This window comes from Myxocyprinus asiaticus, chromosome 33, assembly GCF_019703515.2.
Source record: "Myxocyprinus asiaticus isolate MX2 ecotype Aquarium Trade chromosome 33, UBuf_Myxa_2, whole genome shotgun sequence".
Lineage (NCBI taxonomy): Eukaryota > Metazoa > Chordata > Actinopteri > Cypriniformes > Catostomidae > Myxocyprinus > Myxocyprinus asiaticus.
The window spans coordinates 18,874,454-18,896,741 of NC_059376.1; the positions used below are offsets into that span (position 1 = coordinate 18,874,454).

A 22,288-nucleotide genomic window follows, 5' to 3' on the forward strand; every position below is an offset into this window, starting at 1 on the left:
AGTTCTTGTGGGTTCCAGCACATGTGGGTGTGAAAGGGAATGAGATAGCAGATAAGATGGCAAAACAAGCAGTACAGGGTACAAAAGTGGAAATGGATATATCATATAGTAGATCTGAAATCAAAGCAATAGTTAAAAAGGAAATGTATCAAAGATGGCAGCAGTATTGGGATACTGAAACTAAAGGAAGACATTTGTTTTCAATACAGCCAAAAGTGGGGAAAGGAAGGCATTCTGGTGGAAATTGAAGAGAGGAAAATATTTGATCAAGACTCAGACTGGGGTATACAGGGCTAAATAAGACAATGCAATTCATATCCAAGCATCCAACAGGGCTATGTAAATGGTGTGGAATCAGTGAAACAGTAGAACATGTCATTATGCATTGTGGAAGATACACAGAGGAAAGAGTAATTCTAGTAGAGGAGATGAGGAGAAATGGGGAACGAGATATTTCATTAAAAAATCTTTTAAATTTGAAGATAGGAGGGAATATAGTAACAGTATTGTTCAAGTTTCTGGAGTGTACAGGCCTAATTGGTAGGATATAGGTAATTAGGATGTGAGAGTATTAAAACCCTAGTAAAAATATAGGACTGTGTGGGTATGAATGTATATGTAAATATTTATTTGTATTTATGTATTTATTTATCCCCCCCCCCCCCCCCCCCCCACTCCCTCTGGTCTAGGAAGGGTTACGAGCGAAAGCTAGAGGAGCTGAACACGCAGCGCTGGCTGAAGCGGTGATTTTATTTTTGTTGGGCTGGAGGTTGGGGAGAGGGGAGGTAGTGGTTAGAGTCTCTGGTTCATGATCACAGAAGGTGGTAGTAATGCACGAGTTTTGTTGCGATCTGCCATAAAAAACGAGGAAGTAGAAGAGACACACTCAGCAGTATGCATCGTGTTGTGTACTACATTTCATCTCACGGTGTCATTTCTTGATGTTACAGGTAAACAAAGTAATATGCTAGCATAGAAAATGCAGTATGCATTGTGTTGTGTACTACATTTCATCTCACGGTGTCATTTCTTGATGTTACAGGGAATGCAGTTCAAAGAGCAATAAAATTACATTTGATGCCACCAGAAACAATAGTCTTGTCTGTGTGGGCAACAGTTGCAACACATCTTATCTTGTCAACCAAGACTGGAAAGACCGGGAAAACCAGCAAATGATGCCAGAATTACCTCAAGTAGCTTCTATGATTTGTTGTCAGAAATCCTGAAACCCTCAGCAACAATGCTCAGGGGAGACTGCAGAAAATACATAACTCCTGTTTTCACAAGTTAAGGGATCAATTTATTGAGAGCATGAAGATTCTTGTGTGTCTATTTTTATGTTTGACAGCTGTCAAAGCAGGTAAGTCAGTTTACTACTATTCTTATTCTTGGGATCATATGACATATGTACAGTAGCCCACAGTAAATGTAGTTAATATTATAGTGAACTAAACTAATAATTATAGTGAACTTAACTAATTTGCAAGTTAAGTTTTCCAAACTTAACTTGCAAATAACTTCACTAACAATAAAAACTTCGCTACATATACCGAAGTATTGCATTTTTTCCCTCCGCATTTCTTTATTATGTTTCACTTTCCTTTGTAATACATCTCAGCATATTGCATTTAATCTGAATTTTGTCAGTTTATAGACAGGATACTGATGCAGCATTCTTTTTGTTTTAACAAAGTGGATTTATTTTTAATAAATAGCAACTATATACATTCTTGTCTTTTTATTTTTGTGGTGAATCAATGACTAAGAAAGGTAATGTCCTGCCATGTGGTCTAACTCTGTCTGTTACATTGTCATGTTTAATAAACTTTTTAATCATTTGGTTATGTGCCACTATAATGCCTTTTCATTAATTTGTTTTGTGGTGAGCAGATTTTCTTTTTTTTTTTTTATCTTTTAACTTCCTAATAAGGCACTAACCAAATCATTTTCAGATGGTGCAGCAGAGGATAAGATCAAACTATTTTTAGAGGGGCATGTGACGTTGAAGACACTCTAGCTTGCTATCTGCAATCACAGCAGAACATCAGCTATATAAACCAAAATTATGCATTCAGTGTCAGCGCTATCCCCCACCCCCTCCCTTTTTTTGGCCACTGTGTCCCCCCACTTCAACCACATTTCAACCACCAGCGTTTTAGTGCATTGGGTGGACTTTTCATTTGGTCCCTTACGCACCGTAGATGAATACACAATGAATTTCAAACATAAAACTACCCTGCTTAGAATTAACTGTCTGCCCATGAAAATGTCTTTTTAAAAGAAGCGCCGTACAGTACAATGGGATAATCAAAAGATAATCAAAAGATAATCAAATCACAAAATAAGATGTGCCCCAAGTGCATACAGTGTTCATACACTGACATTCAGTTTCTTACACCTAAAAACAAGAAAGTGTCAGGAAGGATGAGACAAAAGATCCAAGTGCGGAGACAATGATCTGATATTTAACAACACAGCAATGCTGGTAATGCTTCAAATGGGGGAGGAACCCCAGCACCGACTGCAGCATGGAGAAGGATGGTGTGTTTGTAGGCTGAAATGATCAGCGTTACCATGGAAACAATCAAGGCTTCCATGGCAACACTGATTACGCGAGCCAGCGACACCTGAACCCAACAGAGAGAACTTGTAATCACAAACTAGAACAAAACCACCGGACTCACCATGACAGAAAGAAATCATTGTGTGTTTGAACTTGAGTTCTTTATACTATATACTTTAACTTCAGAGCTAAAGGGAACTGTTGTCCAAAGGCTGCCCAAAATATGAGTTAAAAGACCATTTCACTCAGAAAGAAAAGATCATGATGCTGGCACCTGTGGCTAATTTCTGATTTCAATAGATAAAGAGGCGAACAACTTTTATAATGAATTTGCGGAGATCCTCAAGGCAGGATGCATGGAATTTGTGTTTAAGTAATGGTGGGAATACATTGAAAAATATGTGTAGGACTATAAGTCATAGCAGTTGCATAGCATTATTTCTGGTTAGTCTGATATGTGGGTATGATTTAGTGAACTGAACTGACTGCTCTGAAGGAATAGATAGGCTAATTATGACTCCCAAAATGTATTGCAAAGGGCTCTGGACTGATCTAGGCCTCAATATCGAAATCTTGATCTTAGTTTTAAGAGCGCTTTCTATGAGCAATTTTACAACCGTTTGTTATTTTTTAACGGGTGTTTCCCAAAACTGCACTTAACATAAATGCGCCAGGATGCGCTTTCAGTGTTTCTTGAGTCGCTGTCCGAGTGCGAGGTGCTGAAATGTGACAGTAAAGTGCTGCTTGTCAGTGTAACTTCATCATATTTGTGCGTAACTTTATAAACATTTGTAATTTACCTTGCTGGAGAGGTGTGCATTTGTAATATTTATTTTTCACAAACTGCTCTTTTGGTCGAGGTGAAAGTTTCCAAGATCAGTTAAGATAGCGAAGGCCCTGTGTATGGTCCTGCCAATGACAAGCATTAATTGAATATAACGAGGTTCACTGTTATTGCGGAGCACAAAATAATGAGATGCGTGGAAGCTGCACTTTAGGGACATTCACCAATCAAAGGGAGGACTGCTCTTTACTCCCAAAAGTGATAACGGTAACAGCAATCATACACAACATGTGCTGTAGCCTACTACACAACGCGTGGTGCGGGCAAGAGTGCCCTTGGTTGTCAGAGATGAAGAGGAGACGAGGATGAGGAGCCAATATACAGATGATTGTCGTGCACAGCAGCAAGATATTGACATTTGTCGGGGGTTCATTCTCAATGTGGCCCCCTCTGAAATTCCACATGACCCCCAACCCCCCAACGTATTTCATTCTGGTGCCGACTCTGTCTGCATTTCCTCAGTTTGATGGTATGCACCTCTGAACCAACATCTGGAAAGATAATCCAGCACTCAGAGAAACAACTTTAAGATATATCTGAACATTCTCTATTGTATTGTATCTCTGTACCAACATATATATTGCATGTCACTTTGCAAAGCGGATCCTGAGGTTTTTGTCGTAGTTGAGCTACAGTCTTAAACTTTTGCTCTAAATATACATGGACACTAATAATTGAATATAGGAAGGATGTAAGCTGAGGAAGTAAAGCTCCTTGGAAATTTTAGAATTGAATTGAATTTCTGAATTGTTGCTGCTCCTTCCATTCATCTTCTTTGCCCTGTAATAGCTCTGTTTACAGGGCTTCCATTGCACGTGGATCTGTTCGAGTCTGAAGGTGACTTCATCTACAATGTAAAAAGTGATAACCTGCAATTGTTACCAATAACCCAAAGTACTGTATTCAGGTTAATTCAGTGATTTTAAAGACGCTCTCAAGTGAAGTGTCCGTGATGGCGCAACAGCCAGTTTTTTGTCTCTCGCAACCCGCTCTGTCATTTGTTTGGATGTGAGACGATAAAATATGGTAGAGACTGCATTCACTATAATACGGAGCACAATTCTGATCCCTTAAATACTGGATAACACAGACGGTCGGCAACTGGTATGCGACACTTGTAGAAAGTTTATTAATAAACCATTTTCAACCAGCACACCGGGAATTCTCCTGATCCCCCCATTTAGCCACCCCGGCCCTTGGTCTTGTCACCCTAAAGGTAGACTTGACTAGCTCTAGTTTTAATGGAGACTCAGTCTGACTTAATAGTAGTTGATCAGTATAATATTAGTTGCATCACTAAGAACTTTACCAATCAAATCTACCCAGTTTTACATAGAAAATAAATGGTAACCTGCAATTGTTACCTTAAGGGGCTATTTCTACTTGATCTAACCCTTAAAATGAGTTGTGTTGGTGTAACCTAATGTAAGGTTGATTAAGTGATGTTTATATTTTTGAGTTATATAAAATCAGTTAAATTTGGTGTTACCACACAAAGCAAATTTACAACTTGATCTAACCCCCAAAAAATTACTTTTGTTTTTGTAAACTAATTTGCTTTAGTCAAAGTAAATCTTTTTTTTTTTTACTTAATAACACCAGTTAATTTAGATGTTCCCACATGAAGCATATTTTAGGCTACAGTATACCTGACAAATTTTTATTTTATTTTTGCATAAACTGTTCAGAAAAAAATTATAGCCTTGGGAACAGTGAAACAGAGTGACATTCAGTCTTGCAAAAAGGCTATAAAATTTTTCTGAACAGTATATGTCCTACAGTAAATGACCCATTTGCATTCCTACACTATATATAATTAATACTTAAGCACACATATGTAAGTGACAAGGTTAAATATGTACAGTATCTGCCATTTGAAAAAAATATCACTGTCTCATATGACAATGTTGCATCCTTGTGTACCCAGGCTCTCACTCACTGATGGTTTTCGCAACATATGTGGCAGGACAGACACAGTTCCCTGAGTTCATCGTTGTGCTGATGCTGGATGATGTGCAAGTGATGTACTATGACTCAATCACATGGAAAGCAGTCTATCGTAGTCAAAATGTTTCAAAGTACAAAGATGATGATCAACATGACTCTGATGCTGACATATTTAGTGATATATATGACCTCATGAAATATCGCACATTTTATCTTAAGGACCATCTAAATCACACAGATGGTAAGCGCAGGCTGATTTTTGGTATTACCAGCAATAATAATAATAATAATAATAATAATTAATATTTGATAGCATTTAATATTTAATAACATTTAATAATAAATATTGTGGCATATATCCTATTTACAAATAAAATTCAGCACTCTCATTTTTTACAACACATCTTTATCGTTATCTGTGAATTTGTCTATGACCTATAATTGACTTTTGGTATATACTGTTATGAGAAGTTATTTTGTCTACATTCATTCATTGAAGGATGTCAGTGAAGACTAATCATCCTCTAACTTTCTTTCTATCATCTGAAGGTCTACATGTTTATCAGAAACGTGTCGGATGTGAAGTGCTGAGCAATGACCAGCCAGGCTTATTTCTTTCATGGGATGCTTTCAATGGACAAAGTACAGAACAGTTTACCTTTGATGTGGTCAAAAGGACAATGCAAATTAACTTGCCATGGATAAGAATAAAGGGAATGGGACAGACAGAATGGCTTCATATAAAGTTTCTGTATGAAAATATTTATCATCCTGTATGCATGAAAACTTTGCGGAAGTACCTGGACAAAGAAAAGAGCGTAGTGATGCGAAAAGGTAAGTGAGCCAGCCGGATTAACCACAGTATAGTTTAAGCAACAATTCATCCCCAAATTTAAATTATGTCATCATTTATTCACTCTCATGTTGTTCCAAACCTGTCCGGGGTTCCTTCTTCTGTGGAACTCCAAAGGAGATGTTTAGCAGATTGTCAGGGGAGCTCTTTTGTGTAGAATAAAAATGGATGAGGATGATGTTGAGCTACAAAAGTGACAAAAAAAGTACAATAAAATTGTCTATATGACTTCTGTTATATATTCTATGTCTTCAGAAGCCATAAATCAGTTGTGTGTGAGGAACAGACCAAGACATAAGTCATTATTTACTGAAACAATTGCCTTCCACTGTAGCTCTCAAATTGCATTAACACTTCCATATATTAACACTCTGCAGGATTTTTGGGCTGAAGCCTGAAATTTTTCACACTCAAATGTAAAAGCTCCCTGTTCACACATACAGTGGACTAATTTAATAAAAATAAATGGTCTCATTTTACAGATAACCTTCTAAATTTTAAGAAATTATTGCAATAATTAATAAATAACATCGTATATGTTTACAATATTATGATAAACATTATATAGTATTATATTATATTTTTTTATGTCTAAAGTTTAAAAGCATGCCATTTCAGCTCTGTGTCCTCTATTTTTGAGCAAAAGATTTTATTTTATTCCACTGGATGGCAGAAAGTACTAGAATTTTTTTTTCCTCTATCGACTTCAATCACATTATACTGATCTGAAATGTAAGTGGTGCTCTAACGCATTTTAGCCCTTACATCTGCACTCAAGACTTTTTTTGAAGTGCTGAAAGCTTCCACAATGTTTTGTTGAATATCTTGGCTTTTGAGTTGTCTAGAATCTCAGGTAACATTTTATAATAGGTCCATCATTAATAGGTTATTATGCAGGAATTAATGCAGGACAAATGAGTAGTACTACATTATAACTTCAGTTACTACTATTAATTATTATGTAAACACAATTAACCAATCAGTAAGTAATAGTGAACTGATGACTGAGGTAGTTCACTGTTAGTTAAGCAATAATTACTGAATTTTAATTGCCTCATTGAGAACTATTAAAGAACGATGGCTAATTTGAAATAACTACTAATTAATTACTAATAAAAACATTAACATGTGTCTAAAATGTGAATGATTATGTTTTTATTGTGAACAAGATCATGAAATGCACCTTCAGAGAAACATGTGCCTCACGTGTGTTCTTTGTGGAAGTTAATGTATGAATGTAACAGCTTGCTAAATCATGGCCACAGTGTCTGGTAGAGTATCATAGTCAGCTACTTTACAGAAATATAGGGATGTATGTGCCCAACCTGTGTACTCCATGGGATATCTCTCCTGTTCTTGTTGCTGAAGGCACACTGCATGAGTGTTTGTAGCCTGCTTAGCATTGTTTATTCTTATTCTCATACGTTCATCTTTTTATCCTTTGTCATTTTACCGCGTGTTTCGGGTTTATCCGCTTTTCTACTGTTTCATCTGTGTGTATTTTACCTGTTGCTGCTGGTGCCTAGCTCGAGTCTGTGTTTGTAGCCTGCTAGCTTTTTTTTTTAGCATCGCTTATCTATCTGTTTTCAGCCTTTAATCATTAACATCTGGCATTTTTCAGCACGCATCAGGTTTTGCCCCCGCATTATTTTCTTATCGCGATTCAACTGCGTGCATTTTGCACGTGAATCCGCTTTCTATTTTTATCGTGATTAAACTGCATGCAACCATTTTTCTCCTCTGTGTTACACGGATTATTGCATCTATCTCAAAGCACCGCTTATCAAGAACAACCATACCAACAAACAATTTTGCGAGGGATTCACATCGATCTCAAACCCTCACCGCTCAAGAACAACCAACAACAACAACAACAACAAACAACTGCGGTAAGTCATGGCATCCGCTCATGTTATTTCTTCCTGCATTGCATATCACATATTTACAATAGCCTCTTCCATCAGCAGTGAGGGATTCACATGTGATAAATGTAAGGAATTAGTCAGGCTGACGGAGAAGTTTAATGAGTTAGAGACACGCATCCGAACGCTAGTGGAGGTCAGTGAGAAAGAGAAGCCAGTAGAGACTGTTTCGGATGTGTGCAGTAAAGAGAGCAACACACACACTTTGGTTCCAGCTGTAGAGCCCCCGCAGCAGGGCATTTGGGTGACGTCTCAGTGGCATACTCGCTCAGCAAAACGACACCACTCTCCCGTTCCTGTTAGGGTTTCCAGTCGATTTTTCCCACTCAGTGATGCACCCACTGAGAATCATGTTGAAAGAGCCCTTGTTATTGGTGATTCTATTGTAAAGAACGTGGAAATAGAGACTCCAGCCACTGTTGTTAAATGCGTTTTGGGTGCCAGAGCATCTGATATCAAATCAAATTTACAACTGCTGGCTAATGCTAAATGTAGGTATTCTAAAATTGTTATTCATGTCAGCACTAATGATGTCCGGCTTCGCCAGTCGGAAATCTCTAGAGATAATGTTAAAGAGGTGTGTGAATTTGCAAAAACAATGTCAGACACTGTAATATGCTCTGGCCCCCTCCCTGCTTGTTGTGGTGACGAGGTTTATAGTAGATTAGTGTCACTGAATGGCTGGATGTCTGAGTGGTGTCTGGAGAATAGAATAGGATTTATAGACAATTGGAAGAGTTTTTGGGGTAGACCTGACCTGCTAAAGAGAGACGGACTCCATCCCTCCAAGGAAGGTGCCGCTCTCCTCTCTAGTAATTTGGCTCATAGTCTTAATAATGATAGTATTTAACTAACTGGGGCCCAGGTCACGAAGCAAAGGAATTGTGGAATAAGTTTCCACTGTTATGCCGATGATACTCAACTTTATATTTCTTCAAAACCTGATGAGATTTCACAATTCTCCAAATTAGCAGTGTATCAATGAAATAAAAGTTTGGATGGCCAGAAAGTTCCTTCTACTCAATTCCGACAAAAGAGAGGTACAAAATGTTAGACCAAAAACCTCTAAAAATAAGCCGCTATAATATCATTTGACTCTTGATGGATGTACTGTTACATCATCTTCAACAGTGAAGAACTTAGGTGTTATATTTGATACCAATCTGTCCTTTGAAAATCAAATGTTTGTAGAACAGCATTCTTCCACCTAAGAAATATTGCTAAATTATGACACATGCTCTCTGTTGCTGATGCCGAAAAACTAATTAATGCATTCATGACCTCAAGACTAGATTATTTAATGAATTACTGGGAGGATGTCCAGCAAGATCAATAAATAAACTTCAATTGGTTCAAAATGCAGCAGCCAGAGTGCTGACGAGAACCAAGAAATATGATCATATTAGCCCCATTTTATCATCGTTACATTGGCTACCTGTTAAATTTTGTATTAATTTTAAAATTCTGTTAACTATGTACAAAGCTTTGAATGGTCTAGCTCCGCAATAATTAAGTGACCTTCTACCACACTATATTCCATCACGTTCATTACGATCGCAAAATTCTGGCCTGTTAATAGTTCCTAGAATATCAAAATCCACAAAAGGTGGTAGATCCTTTTCATATTTGGCTCCTAAACTATGGAAAAGTCTCCCTAACACTGTTCGAGATGCAGACACACTCACTCAGTTTAAGTCTAGACTAAAGACTCATCTATTTAGCCAGGCATACACCTAATTTATCCTTCAACTCACAATTAGGCTGCTTTAGTTAGGTCTGCCAGAACCAGAAACCGTGATCATGATCTATAACTCTACAATAAATTGAATTGCATCTATGCTAATATTATTCTATTTGTTTCCCTGTCTCAACCTTGGGACTCCTATCCTGAGGTCACTAGATCCAGCTGGATCCAGCTCCATTCCTGCTTCATGTTGGACTCCACTGCTACATGTCGCTGTGTGATGATGACTAATAGCAGCCGGTGCCAGCCAAACATCACTTCGGTCTATTACGATGGACTTCAGAGGATGAACTGATGCCAACTCCAACCATAAGACATGGGATACCTCATATGCCATTGCCTGAACCTTGGACTTAGGATAGACCTCACCGAAATTACTGGCCAGGTTGAACTGCGAAGCACCTAACTGATCTCTGCCTGCATCACCTCGGTCTAATGATGGACTACACTCTTGAAATGGAATACATAGACTATCAATTAATTGTCAACAAAACCCTTCATCAGCCAACTAACAAGGACAATTTCATCTATGTGAACTTCTGCAGTTAATCCAGGATGGACTTAAAAGACATTAGTCATTAATCTTATAGTTCATACAAAATCTCTGTTTTGAACACTGACCCTTAACACTTACTTAGTTTAATAATTTTAAACCATGACTTGCACTATACATAAGTAATATTGGCATTATATTCATGATATTAGCCAGAGGGGAATTGGCCCCCACAGTGAGTCTAGTTTCTCCCAAGGTTATTTTTCTCCATTAACCAATCTCTTATGGAGTTTTGTGTTCCTTGCCACAGTCGCCTTCGGCTTGCTTACTGGGGTTATAAACACAATTATTATTTAATTACTTATTTTTAAACACAATTCACAATCGTATTTTATCAAACTACACAATGATGACTCTAAAGACATTATAGATATTACAGTTTTATCTTCTGTTAATGCCTGATCTTCTGTAAAGCTGCTTTGAAACGATGTGTGTTGTGAAAGGCACTATACAAATAAAAATGACTTGACTTCTGTTCATTACAAATTATTAAATTCAGCATGTTAGATAGCCTATTGCTGAAGGTCTTTTTAAATAATACTGGTAACCCATAAGTAATGAGTCAAGTGTTACCACATAAACATGAAATAATTACTTATGATTTGGAACATTATTTTAAAGTGACGTAACTGTAAAAAAAACTGTACGTATTTACTGAGTGAACTGTCTAGGGCAGAAGTACACAGGTACTCATAGCTGCACGATGGTTTTCTCTGGTTTTCTGTTGAAGTCTTGTGGAGATCAACGTACTTGTCCTTTAGACACATAATTTTAATATGTATCTTGATTTATTATTCTACTTTGTTAAGATATAAGACTTTTAAAAACATGTAGTAACCGTGAGCACCAGACATTAAAAGCATTATCCTGCCAAAGGTTTGCGAAAAGACTGTGTTTAGTTAAGTATGCAATTATGTTCAATTATTTCAATGATTCATAATTTAATGCCAGATTTTTTATTTATTTTATTTTATTTATTTTTTTAATGTCTGAATATTTGTTAACTATCTGTTTGATTAAATGGAAAAAATGTAGGAACAAACACTTGAGTATTCATTACTAACTGACAAATTACACCTCAGTTACTCTTAATGGTTTATAATGTGTTTTCACATTATAAAAATGTTCCAGATAACCTTTAACTACAAAGGAAGGAAATGGTAAGATCTCATTAATTATGCAATACCACTTTAAAATAATGGTCACAATAATGTGGTAACACTTGACTCATTACTTATGGGTTACCAAAATGATTAATAAAGGCCCCCAGCAATATCTAACATGCTGAAGTTAATAATTTGTAATGAACAGAAGAGATATCCCAAGGAATACACAGGTTGGGCACATAAATCCCTATATTTCTGTAAGTTTAGCTGACTATGGTACTCTACTAGACACTGTAGCCTTGATTTAGAGAGCTGTTATGTTAAAAAATTAATTCCTGCAAAGAACACACGTGAGGCGCATGTTTATCTGAAGGCGCATTTCGTGATCTTGTTTAGAATAAAAACATAATCATTCACATTTTAGGCAAATGTTCGGATTAGTAAATAATTAGTAGTTATTTTAAATTAGCCATTGTTAGTTAATAGTTCTCAGTTAGGCAAATCAAATTCAGTAATTACTGATTACCTAACAGGTAACTACCTCAGTCATCAGTTCGCTATTACTTACTGATTAGTTAATCGTGTTTCCATATCAGTTAATAGTAGTAACTGAAGTATTAATGTAGTACTACTCATTTGTCCTGGATTAATTCCTGCATAATTACCTATAAATGATGGACCATTATTATAAAGTGTTACCGAAGCTCAGGTGTCATTGAAAAGCAGAGCATCCCAGCTTTATAATGAAGTGTAACATTTAGTCTTCTATAGATGGGAACCTATTTTGCTGATGATTTGTTTCTCATACTTTTTCTACCGGACTTCATATTTTGTTCTAAAAATTTTGACACAACATTATTCAGCAAGCTAACAAACAACTCAACAAATAATTTCTTTAACTCATTTCAAAGCTAATAACCCAAGGTAGGATTTGATATAAAGTTTGAGGCTATTTCTGGCTTACAGATCAGTTGAAGGCACAGAAAAGTGACATTTGCATTTTATGCCTTACCGAAATTAAATTTCCTTTTGTGATATTTTTGAAAATAATTAAAACTGTGGTATTATTATATTGTATGGTAACAAAATAAACTGTACAGTCACCTTAGAATGGGAGCTTTCATTTGATATATGACTTGTCTATTTAAGTGTTATGTGAACGACTTTTATATTAATTAAAAAATTTCTACAACATAATCTCGAGGTGGGGCCAATTTGCAACACAAAGTTTTTCAGGCCTTATTTGATTATTTTGTGTAACTAAATGCAAAGTGATGGGGTTCTCTAGAAAGTTCAGATTCTATGCTTTCAAATGATAACACATATTCCTAATTTATGCATCCAGGGACTCCAGAGTTTTAAATGATAATATGGCTTGCCATGTAGCGCCTCCACAGAGCTTTTAACAACCAATTGTCACATCATGCTCATTTACATCACACGAGAGAACCATATGAATCATTGACATCATACCTGGGATGATTCATCTTGATGCAGCATATATGAATATAGAAAAGAGAACCCAGGACATACTGCTAAAAATCTCCTTCTGTATTTCACTGAAGAAAGTAGGTCACACGGCTGATGCCAACAGTTTTGTCACAATAACACAGTGCATTTTTTCGAACATTTCTTTCTAAAGTGAAACCCAGAGTCAGACTCTTTAAGAAGACACTTACAGACTCTCATGAGGTACAAATCACCTGCATGGCAACTGGTTTTTACCCCCGTCACATTAACCTGACCATGTTCAGAGATGGTCAATATGTGGATGATCACAAGTTCACAGGAGGAGAGATTCTCCCTAATGGAGATGGAACTTACCAGATGAGGAAGAGTCTGATGATCAGTGTGGAGGAACTAAATAAAGGGCATAACTACAACTGCACGGCAATCCACCTGGACAACAAGCTGCACATTACGTTTGGTAAAAAAGAAAAGAAAAAGCAACCAACCATTAAAACAAAACACCCTTAAGATACATTACACTGGTCTTTTTAGGAACAGGATAGAAAACACTTTATTATAGTTTTAACAGTTCAAATCTGCACACTTACACATTTGTTTTCTTGTTGATTTCTTTGCATTCACAACAGATTCTGATCTGGAAAAATTGGACATGGGATCATCCTCACTGTCTATAGTTATCAGTGTGATGGTGTTACTGTGTGTGGCTGTTCTCATCATAACTGCACTCATCAAATGGTGGAAGAGGACTGCTGCTGGTAAATTTTCTATAAGTATACATTTTTGAGAAAAGCAGCCTAGTTCTGTTCAGTACATCTGGTGCAAAAAAATAAAAATAGAGTGATACAGATAAAAAAGTATTTCAAAACTTACCTTTATGGTTTAACTGTGTATCTTTTATTCTGGATTAGGCTCCAGTACATCACTTCAGAGTGAATATTCACTAACAACAAGTGAGTACTCTATATTTTAACAGAAATAACAGACAATTTGTAGACCATACAATATAAGTTTAAGATTGTTTTTCATTTCTCCACTCACCTACGAGATACATCAAGATATATTATGATAAAATTGATCTTTGTACTATCAAGAAATTAAAAGGATTTTCTTCTTTTTCAGCTTCAGAGCAAGATGCAAAGTGAAAGATGAGCCCATGAATGATCTCCTGCTATTACTGCTCCTTCTCATTCCAGCTTTTCTAGCAGTATTGTAATGCTGCAATAACAACCATCCAAAGATGTGTATATGATTAAAATCCTAGAAAGAAAATATTATTATATTATAAATAGGCCTTTTGATGTTTTCAGACATGCTATGTGCATGATGTTGCCTGTAGACTATTGCAGACAATAATTTTATCAGATTGTTCACTTATGGATGTCATAAATGTCTAATGTAGCACTGTCACTGCTGTATTTACACTATTTAAACATTTCCTCCTTTCAACATAATTTTTTACTGTTTTACCATAATAATTTTTATTAATATATATATATATATATATATATATATATATATATATATATATATATATATATATATTTCATAATGTTTCTTTGACTACAGCACTTTTATAACCCATGGGTTTATTTTATTATTGTTTATTTTTCATTAATATGAAAAGTGTATAGATAAAATTCTATTACATTAAACTGTTTTGTAAACTTGCTTTCATCTATTTTTGCCTTAAATTATTTTTATTTTATTATTTTACCCATATTCCAGGCCCAGATTTTCAAACTTAAAAGTAATCTTTGTGTGTGTGTGTGTGTGTGTGTATGTGTGTTGTGCTAGCACCTAGCAACATACATGCAGCATCATGCAAAGCCAAAAGTGACCCTTAAAAGAACAGTTCACCCAAAAATGAAAATTCACTCATCATTTACTCACCCTCATGCCATCCATGTGTGTCTTAAATTGTTTCAGCAGAACACAAATGAAGATTTTTAGAAGAATATCTCAGCTCTTTCGGTCCTCACAATTCAACTGAATGGTGACCAAAACTTTTAAGCTTGAAAAGCACATAAAGGCACCATAAAAGTAATTTATAAGACTCCAGTGGTTTAATCCATGTCTTCAGAAAACAGACAAAAAGTTAACTCCCTTTTTCACTATAAACTTGACATCAGCAGTCTACTTGTCGATAACAATTTCAAGCTTGATTACACTTCCTAGCGTCATATAGCACCAGGAAGTGTAATCAAGCTTGAAATCATTGTCATGCCAAGAGACTACTCACAATTTATATATTTGATTCAAAAACAATCTGAAACCATCCAGCTGTCCAGGACCTCAAATCTGATGCTGTATTGGTGAAGGTTGTCCCTTGTCATTACAGCAGTAGTATCAAAAGTGGTTAAAGTTTGTAACCTTGCCTGTGGTGCAGTGGGCTGTGCACATGCTCAGGACTTGTAAGAGCTGATGGCTTGTTTAAGTCTGACCTGTGTCATGTCTGGACCTCACTCCCCCTTCTCTTGTCTCAACCTTACTTTCCTGTCAACAATCTGCTGTCCTATAAAATAATAGCAAAAAGCTCACTGTTTTCTCCACAACAGCAACCCAAGTGCATGCTTTAATATTTGAACATTCTATATGCTGGAGAGTTTTTAATTTTTATAGAATTGTTATTAATCTGCACTTTAGGGAAGATGATTGTAAAACAGATGTGTAGAAGAGGGCTTAAAAGGAGAACAGAATAGTATAGTTAGTTTTTGAATGATGCTCAACAGAGAAGTGGTAGAATAGGAATGAATCAAGTTTAAATCTGCTGATTGTGGCAACATGGTAGTGAGACTGGGCTATTATCTTCACTTTCACAATTACATCAAATTTACATAATTTTTTTTCTATTGTATCTCAATTTAATTTGCAAACATAGATGTAAAATAGAATAGTGATGTAATAGTTATACATATTGTAGTAATGTATACCACAAACGTGAACAAGTACACTAAAAAGTCATTTTTGTCCATTTTAATTTTCTGTTAAGCTGCCTTGAAATGATGTGAAGGCCTATTGTGAAAAGCACTTTTCAAATAAAAATGACTTGACTTGACATTTCAATCAGGTTGCATTACACTTGAGCTTAAGCAAAACTCAGTCAATTCCTCGACTGGGTGTTCTGGGAACAAACTGGGTTTCAGAGATATACTTTGTGGTCTGTCTTTGTTAACATATCACAGGACTGAAAATTATGCCGTCACGCTTGGTTTTTACTTTCTTTTACTTCAGCTATAATAACCATTCTCTCATTAAGTGCCCCAGTTTGTTGCAGACAGCAAAGGACGAATGGCACCCAGTGTGGATGAAACCACTCCATTGATCTCTGAGGAGCAGGTGCAAATAAGGTGACATACTCGCTATTTGTTTAATCTTATTCTTGTTTTTCAGTTTTCCGTTTCAGTCTAATTTATTTTGTGGCAATAGTTCTTATTAGTATGACAATTTTATTTCAATATCTAAATTTTGCATTTCAATTTGGTAAATATGGACAATGAAAATGTTTGTACTTCATTTTCTTAGGAATAGATGGCTTTACCTTGCTGTGTTTTCTGCTGTTCTGGGCAATTTCAATCTTGGGTATGCTATGGTGTACCCCTCCCCTGTGATTCCTCAACTTAGCACAAGTAATGACCCCCGACTGAAAATGGACACCCACCAGACATCTTGGTTTGGTGTAAGTACAGTTGATGTGATAGAAAGATGCAAGTGAGAGATATTAAGAAATAAATTCATAATGTTGCAACTACTAGGAAACTGTTCATATTAGGAAACTTGGTAACACTTTACAATAAGGTTCCATTTGTTAACATTAGTTAACAATATTAGTTAACATGAGCTAACAATGAACAACACATTTACAGCATTTATTAATCTACTTAAAGGGTTAGTTCACCCAGAAAAGAAAATTCTCTCATTATTTACTCACCCTCATGCCATCCCAGATATGTATGACTTTCTTTCATCTACTGAACCGATTTTTAGTGGAATTTCTCAGCTCTGTAGGTCCATACAATGTACTGGGCAAAGAGAAGGATTTATGATAAAAATGCCTTAATTTCTCACCCAAACCTATCATATTGTGTCTGAAGATATGGATTTATCCACTGGAGTTGTATGGATTACTTTTTTCTCCCTTTATGTGGATTTTGGAGCTTCAAAATTTTGGCACCCATTCACTTGCATTGTGAGGACCTATAATAATAATAATAATTATAACTGTATTTATTTATCACATGTTCTACATTTGCACATATACAGTGAAATTCTTTTTTTTCCACATATCCCAGCTAAGCTGGGGTCAGAGTGCAGGGTCAGCCATGATACAGTGCCCCTGGAGCAGATAGGGTCAAGGGCCTTGCTCAAGGGCCCAACAGTGGCATCTTGGCAGTGCTGGGGCTTGAACCCCCAACCTTCTGAGCAGTAACCCAGAGCCTTGACCACTGAGCCACCACTGCCCCACTTCTATTCTTTTATTCTTAATTTCTGTTCTGCAAAAGAAAGAAAATCATACATTTGGGATGCCAGGAGTAAATCATGAGAGAATTAAAATTTTTGGGTGAACTATACCTTTAAGTGGGACTGTTGAACATGATAAGTATACTAGAATGGATTTCTACATCTTCTTTCCCCCCTTCCAGTCAATATTTAGCCTTGGAGCAGCTCTAGGGGGTTTAAGTGCCATGTTGCTGATTGACAGAGTTGGAAGAAAACTAAGCATCATGATGTCAGCTGTGCCATCTGCTGTCGGTCTCCTCGTGATGGGTGCAGCACAAGAAGTCTGGATGTTATTACTGGGCAGATTTCTGACTGGCATTGCAGGCGGAATAACTGTTAGCTCCATTCCTGTAAGTTATGAGTACAACCAAGCTCTCTGCTCACTTGACAACTGGTGTTAATTCAACTAGTTTTGAGCACATTGATATTAGCTCTCATTTGAATTTTGCTCCTGATTCAGGTTTATGTTTCTGAGATATCACACCCATCTGTGAGAGGCGCTCTGGGCTCCTGTCCTCAAATCACATCTGTCTTTGGAAGTCTGGCCCTATATGTTCTTGGTAAGCAAGCAGGGTCAGAAATTAACAAAGATTTGGGAAAAAATATGTCACTGAAATTGACAAAAACGTCTACAAAATTGAAGATGCTCCCACATATGTATTTCACATGTACAGTACAACTGTCCTGTTCATTTTCCTCAAGGCTTAGTTTTGCCGTGGAGGTGGCTGGCTGTGGTTGGGGAAGTTCCAGTTGTGGTCATGCTTGTCCTCCTTTGCTTCATGCCCAGCTCCCCACGTTACCTCATCACACACGAAAAAAAAGAAGAAGCACATCAAGCACTAAAATGGCTCAGAGGTCCTAACTCGGACTACTTGAATGAACTTAATCAGATTGAGCACAGTATTCAATCTCAGGTAAATGCTGATTACTGTATATTGCAGATCAAATGAAAAACATAATTATCTTAAGTATACAGCATTAAGTGAGGAAAAACATGCAGAGGTGCAAGTAATGTTTTGTTTTTGCTGTTTACACTTTGTTTACACTGTATCTTGGATTTATTCTGACAACTAGTGGTGTGGATTTAGCATCATTAAGCTAAAAGCAATAGTTTTGGTTACCACAGCCATTTAATAAATCCGCTATTTGCAGTCAACCAAGATTAATTTATTCCAAAAGTATCTGATAATAGTGGGCATACTGAGATAAAGTGAGTAGTATTCAGCTGGCCAGCCCCATAATGCAGCCCAACTCCATGCATCTTTTATTAGGCCACTGATATGACTAGAAAAATATTGAGTGCTTTAACTCTTAAAATCACCAAAAAGGTGTTTAATTCTAAAACAATTAAAATATTTCTTCTTGGACATTGGCTTTATTGTGGTTGACCACTAATGGGATCTAACTGCTGATGCAATCTGACAAATGACTGACATGTTTAACAGGTTGGATTTCAATGGCATGAACTGAGAAATCCTTTCTACTACAAGCCAATCCTGATATCCATCTTCTTGGGATTCTTCCAGCAGATCACTGGCGTATCACCCATACTGGTGTATCTGGAGCCAATTTTTCAGAAAATGGCCATTTCACTGGTACAGTATGCCACACAGAAAATAGTTATTTGTTCACATGGCAAACCCACAGAACCAAATATTTCAAGAATTTGTTGTCTTGACCTCCAGGATCCTAAATACAGTGCTGCATTGGTGGGGTTAGTAAGATTGTTCTCCGTCAGTATTGCAGCCAGTTTGATGGATAAAGCAGGCAGGAAAGCTCTACTCTTCACATCAGGTGTGTTTAGAATGATAACTTTTGCTTCAAATTCAATAATGTTGTACACTATGCATGCTATTTCCCACCATATCATCCCCTTTTCCATGCCATAGTCATATTTCATTATTTCATTTTCAGCATTTACTAACCATAAATGCGAAAAATTGATTTTTATTTGAAAAATTGAAATGTATTTCTCATACATCAAGTAACCTTCACGATGAACAGTAAGATGATTATAGTCACATGTTTTGATATTAATTTGAGAACAATTTGAAATTGTACTCTGCTTTACAGGATTTCTGATGTATTTGTCCATGCTTTCAATAACCATGTACACCCACAAAACACCCTGCCTCACTGTGAACCTCACTAGTGTCCCAGTGGACTTTCTGAAGGGGGCATATGGAGCTTCTGTCTTTGACCCCATTACACTTATTCCTCTCATCAGCACTATGGTCATCATATTTGGTGAGGCTTCTTTAGCCTAAGTTTGTTCTTGTACAGTACAGAGTTTGATCTCATTTTGTTAGATTCAGGAGTCCAGCTTTGCTGACTGTAACGAAACTTGGACTGAACTTTGTACTTTACTTTCAGAATCACAACCTGTTTCTAGTTCATTTTTAAACTCAGACATTTCAAAGATGTGATATCATGTATGTACACTGCAGTACATGTTATCAGACATGCCTTCATATTCCATTTAAACAATTTGTTCTGTGTAAGTAATAGTATAGTATGTAGAAGATAATAGTATACAATTCCACACAGGATATGCTGTGGGTTGGGGTCCAATTGCATGGCTGATGATGTCAGAGATTTTACCCCTGGGTGCACGTGGTGTGGTGTCTGGCCTGTCTGTTGTTGTTAGCTGTATCACTTCCTTTGCACTCACGCAACTCTTTATGCAAGTGGTGGTGAGTTACTTCTTTCAGTTTCAGTAACATTTCATAATACTGTTCTTTATTATGCATACAGGAATTTGACATTTTAATCAGATTGAGTGTTGGTATGTTGTAAGATTTAAGATGTTTCCATAACATTTCCAACAAAACATAATGACAAAAAATAAGAATGCACAGGACAATTGTCTTAGCCACGTACAAAGAATGGTATAAATGTGCAGTCTTTCCAAATGCAAAACTAATGATGGTTTTTGCATTTCAATTGATAGTATGTTTTTCCAAACAGGTGGACTATGGATTGTATGTTCCTTTTCTGTTCTTCTGTATCGTCTGTGTGGTGGCTATCATTTTCACTGCAAAATGCGTGCCAGAAACAAAGGGCCGAACTCTAGAGGAAATAGAAAACTATTTCAGGACTGGTCGTTCCTTCACCATTAATGAAGCCTAGAGTTATCGAATAACTAAAGTAATTATTTACTTTATGTTTGTAAGTTAATATTTGTATAATTTTTGCAGCATGTACAGTATATGTAGTATATGTCATCTCACCCCTGCTAAAGGTCGCATGTCACACAATGCTGCAGTAATACACCTTTTACAATTCAACATCTGTCCTGGCATATTAAAATATGTATATCTGGACAGTAGACAATATGATAAATGCTTAATTCCTTTTTATACTAGCACATGAATATTTTAATATTGTTCTGCAGCAAGCAACAAGTAGCTTGGGGTTAAGGAATTTTTTATGTTTATTAATTGATTTGTGAAATATGCTATATGCGTATTATTTAACTAGCACAAGCTTTCAGTAATCTTTAGTGCAGGATAATAAAGTTATCATAAAAATAGCATAATTTATACATTACTGTGTACCCCTGTAACTTGAGACATGACTTAAGTAATTGACATTATTGATACTTGAGTCTGACTTGCAAAACATGGGAGTACATTTATGTTTCCTTAGGTGGCATCTAATGGAGGCATTCTTTATTCTAAAAGTTATTTTAGAATAAAGAGTACTTTATTGATCCCTGTGAGAAAATTAATCACAATAACAGACTTCCTTTATTTTAGTCAGTGGGACTAACAAGGCAAACAAAAGAAAGTAATGAGAATAAAAAATAGTAGAATAAAACAAATTCTTTAAGACTAAGAAGCACACCAATAATTTTAGCAGAAAACACAAACACACATGCACGCACGCACACACACACACACATACAGAGAGAGAGAGAGAGAGAGAGAGAAAGAGAGAAATTCACAGTCAGCATTGTAGTGAAATGAGTAAATACCACATAAATACTGTTAGAAACATGATTAGATTGTTTGTGCATTAATCTAATGGAATTTTGGTACAATCTGATGGCCAATGAAAGAAAGTAATTCCTTGTCACTGTGTCAACAGATTGTATACATTTTGTTGCTGGGTGCACCCTCTTGTCTCATCGCTGTCATATAGGGATGCATTCTCCATTACATAATTCAGTTTGATGAGTGTTCTTCTTTCTGCAATTGTTTACAGTGTCTCAACAGAGAATCCAATCAGCCATCCAGAGATAATAAAATATTAAAAGACAAAATACAGTGTATAATAAATTAGAATGTGGGGCAATACAGTTGGCTCATTTTTTATGTTACATCTTGAACTGAAGCTGAAAAAGAGAAAACAAATACTTTAAATTATATTTGTAAATGTGTGGTTGAAATACTGTAAATGGTTTTGGAAAATTGAAGTAAACAATCCACAAGCGATATTTTATTTCATTACTTATTAAATAAATTAAAATATGAATTCACTGAACAATCACTTGGAGTAGTGGAGTAATCACTCTGTGAGTCCTTGGAACCTGGCCCTAAACAAGAATTAAGAAGTTACACATAATAAATAAAGCATCATAACCTACAATTAAATGCATATGGTGAACTCTGAATTATCTTTATTATCAAGTTTTGATGAGAATTGAATATTTATTTGTTTCTTTTCTGCTCTATGTCAGTATCAGATAAAGCAGGAGCAGGTTGATTTTCTAGAAAAATACACTTTTATTTTCTTTTTACAGAACATATACAAACAGCATGTCTCTACCTCCATATGATAAATGCAG

At 36.1% G+C, this 22,288-nt stretch overlaps 2 protein-coding genes across 4 annotated transcripts; both read left to right on the plus strand.

The window, feature by feature from the left end:
- The first annotated feature begins 1,080 nt into the window (after positions 1-1,080).
- LOC127424146 (major histocompatibility complex class I-related gene protein-like) lies at positions 1,081-14,488 on the plus strand. The gene is made up of 7 exons (XM_051669083.1): positions 1,081-1,360; positions 5,335-5,595; positions 5,904-6,188; positions 13,175-13,459; positions 13,629-13,757; positions 13,911-13,952; positions 14,122-14,488. Exons 1-7 carry the CDS (start codon positions 1,312-1,314, stop codon positions 14,142-14,144), a joined length of 1,074 nt encoding a protein of 357 aa, XP_051525043.1. The 5' UTR covers positions 1,081-1,311; the 3' UTR covers positions 14,145-14,488.
- Positions 14,489-16,283: 1,795 nt separating this feature from the next.
- Positions 16,284-22,030, plus strand: LOC127424141 (solute carrier family 2, facilitated glucose transporter member 6-like). 3 transcript variants are annotated; one of them, XM_051669068.1, is made up of 11 exons: positions 16,284-16,349; positions 16,525-16,678; positions 17,643-17,849; positions 17,960-18,059; positions 18,202-18,413; positions 18,945-19,094; positions 19,185-19,293; positions 19,573-19,746; positions 20,047-20,192; positions 20,467-20,667; positions 21,706-22,030. In XM_051669068.1, the coding sequence occupies exons 1-10, from the start codon at positions 16,291-16,293 to the stop codon at positions 20,626-20,628; spliced, it is 1,473 nt and encodes a 490-aa protein (XP_051525028.1). In that variant the 5' UTR covers positions 16,284-16,290; the 3' UTR covers positions 20,629-20,667; positions 21,706-22,030. The 3 variants fall into 3 exon arrangements, with proteins under 3 accessions (XP_051525028.1, XP_051525029.1, XP_051525027.1); XM_051669069.1 differs by having other exon boundaries at positions 20,467-20,646; XM_051669067.1 differs by having other exon boundaries at positions 20,467-22,030.
- Positions 22,031-22,288: the final 258 nt, after the last annotated feature.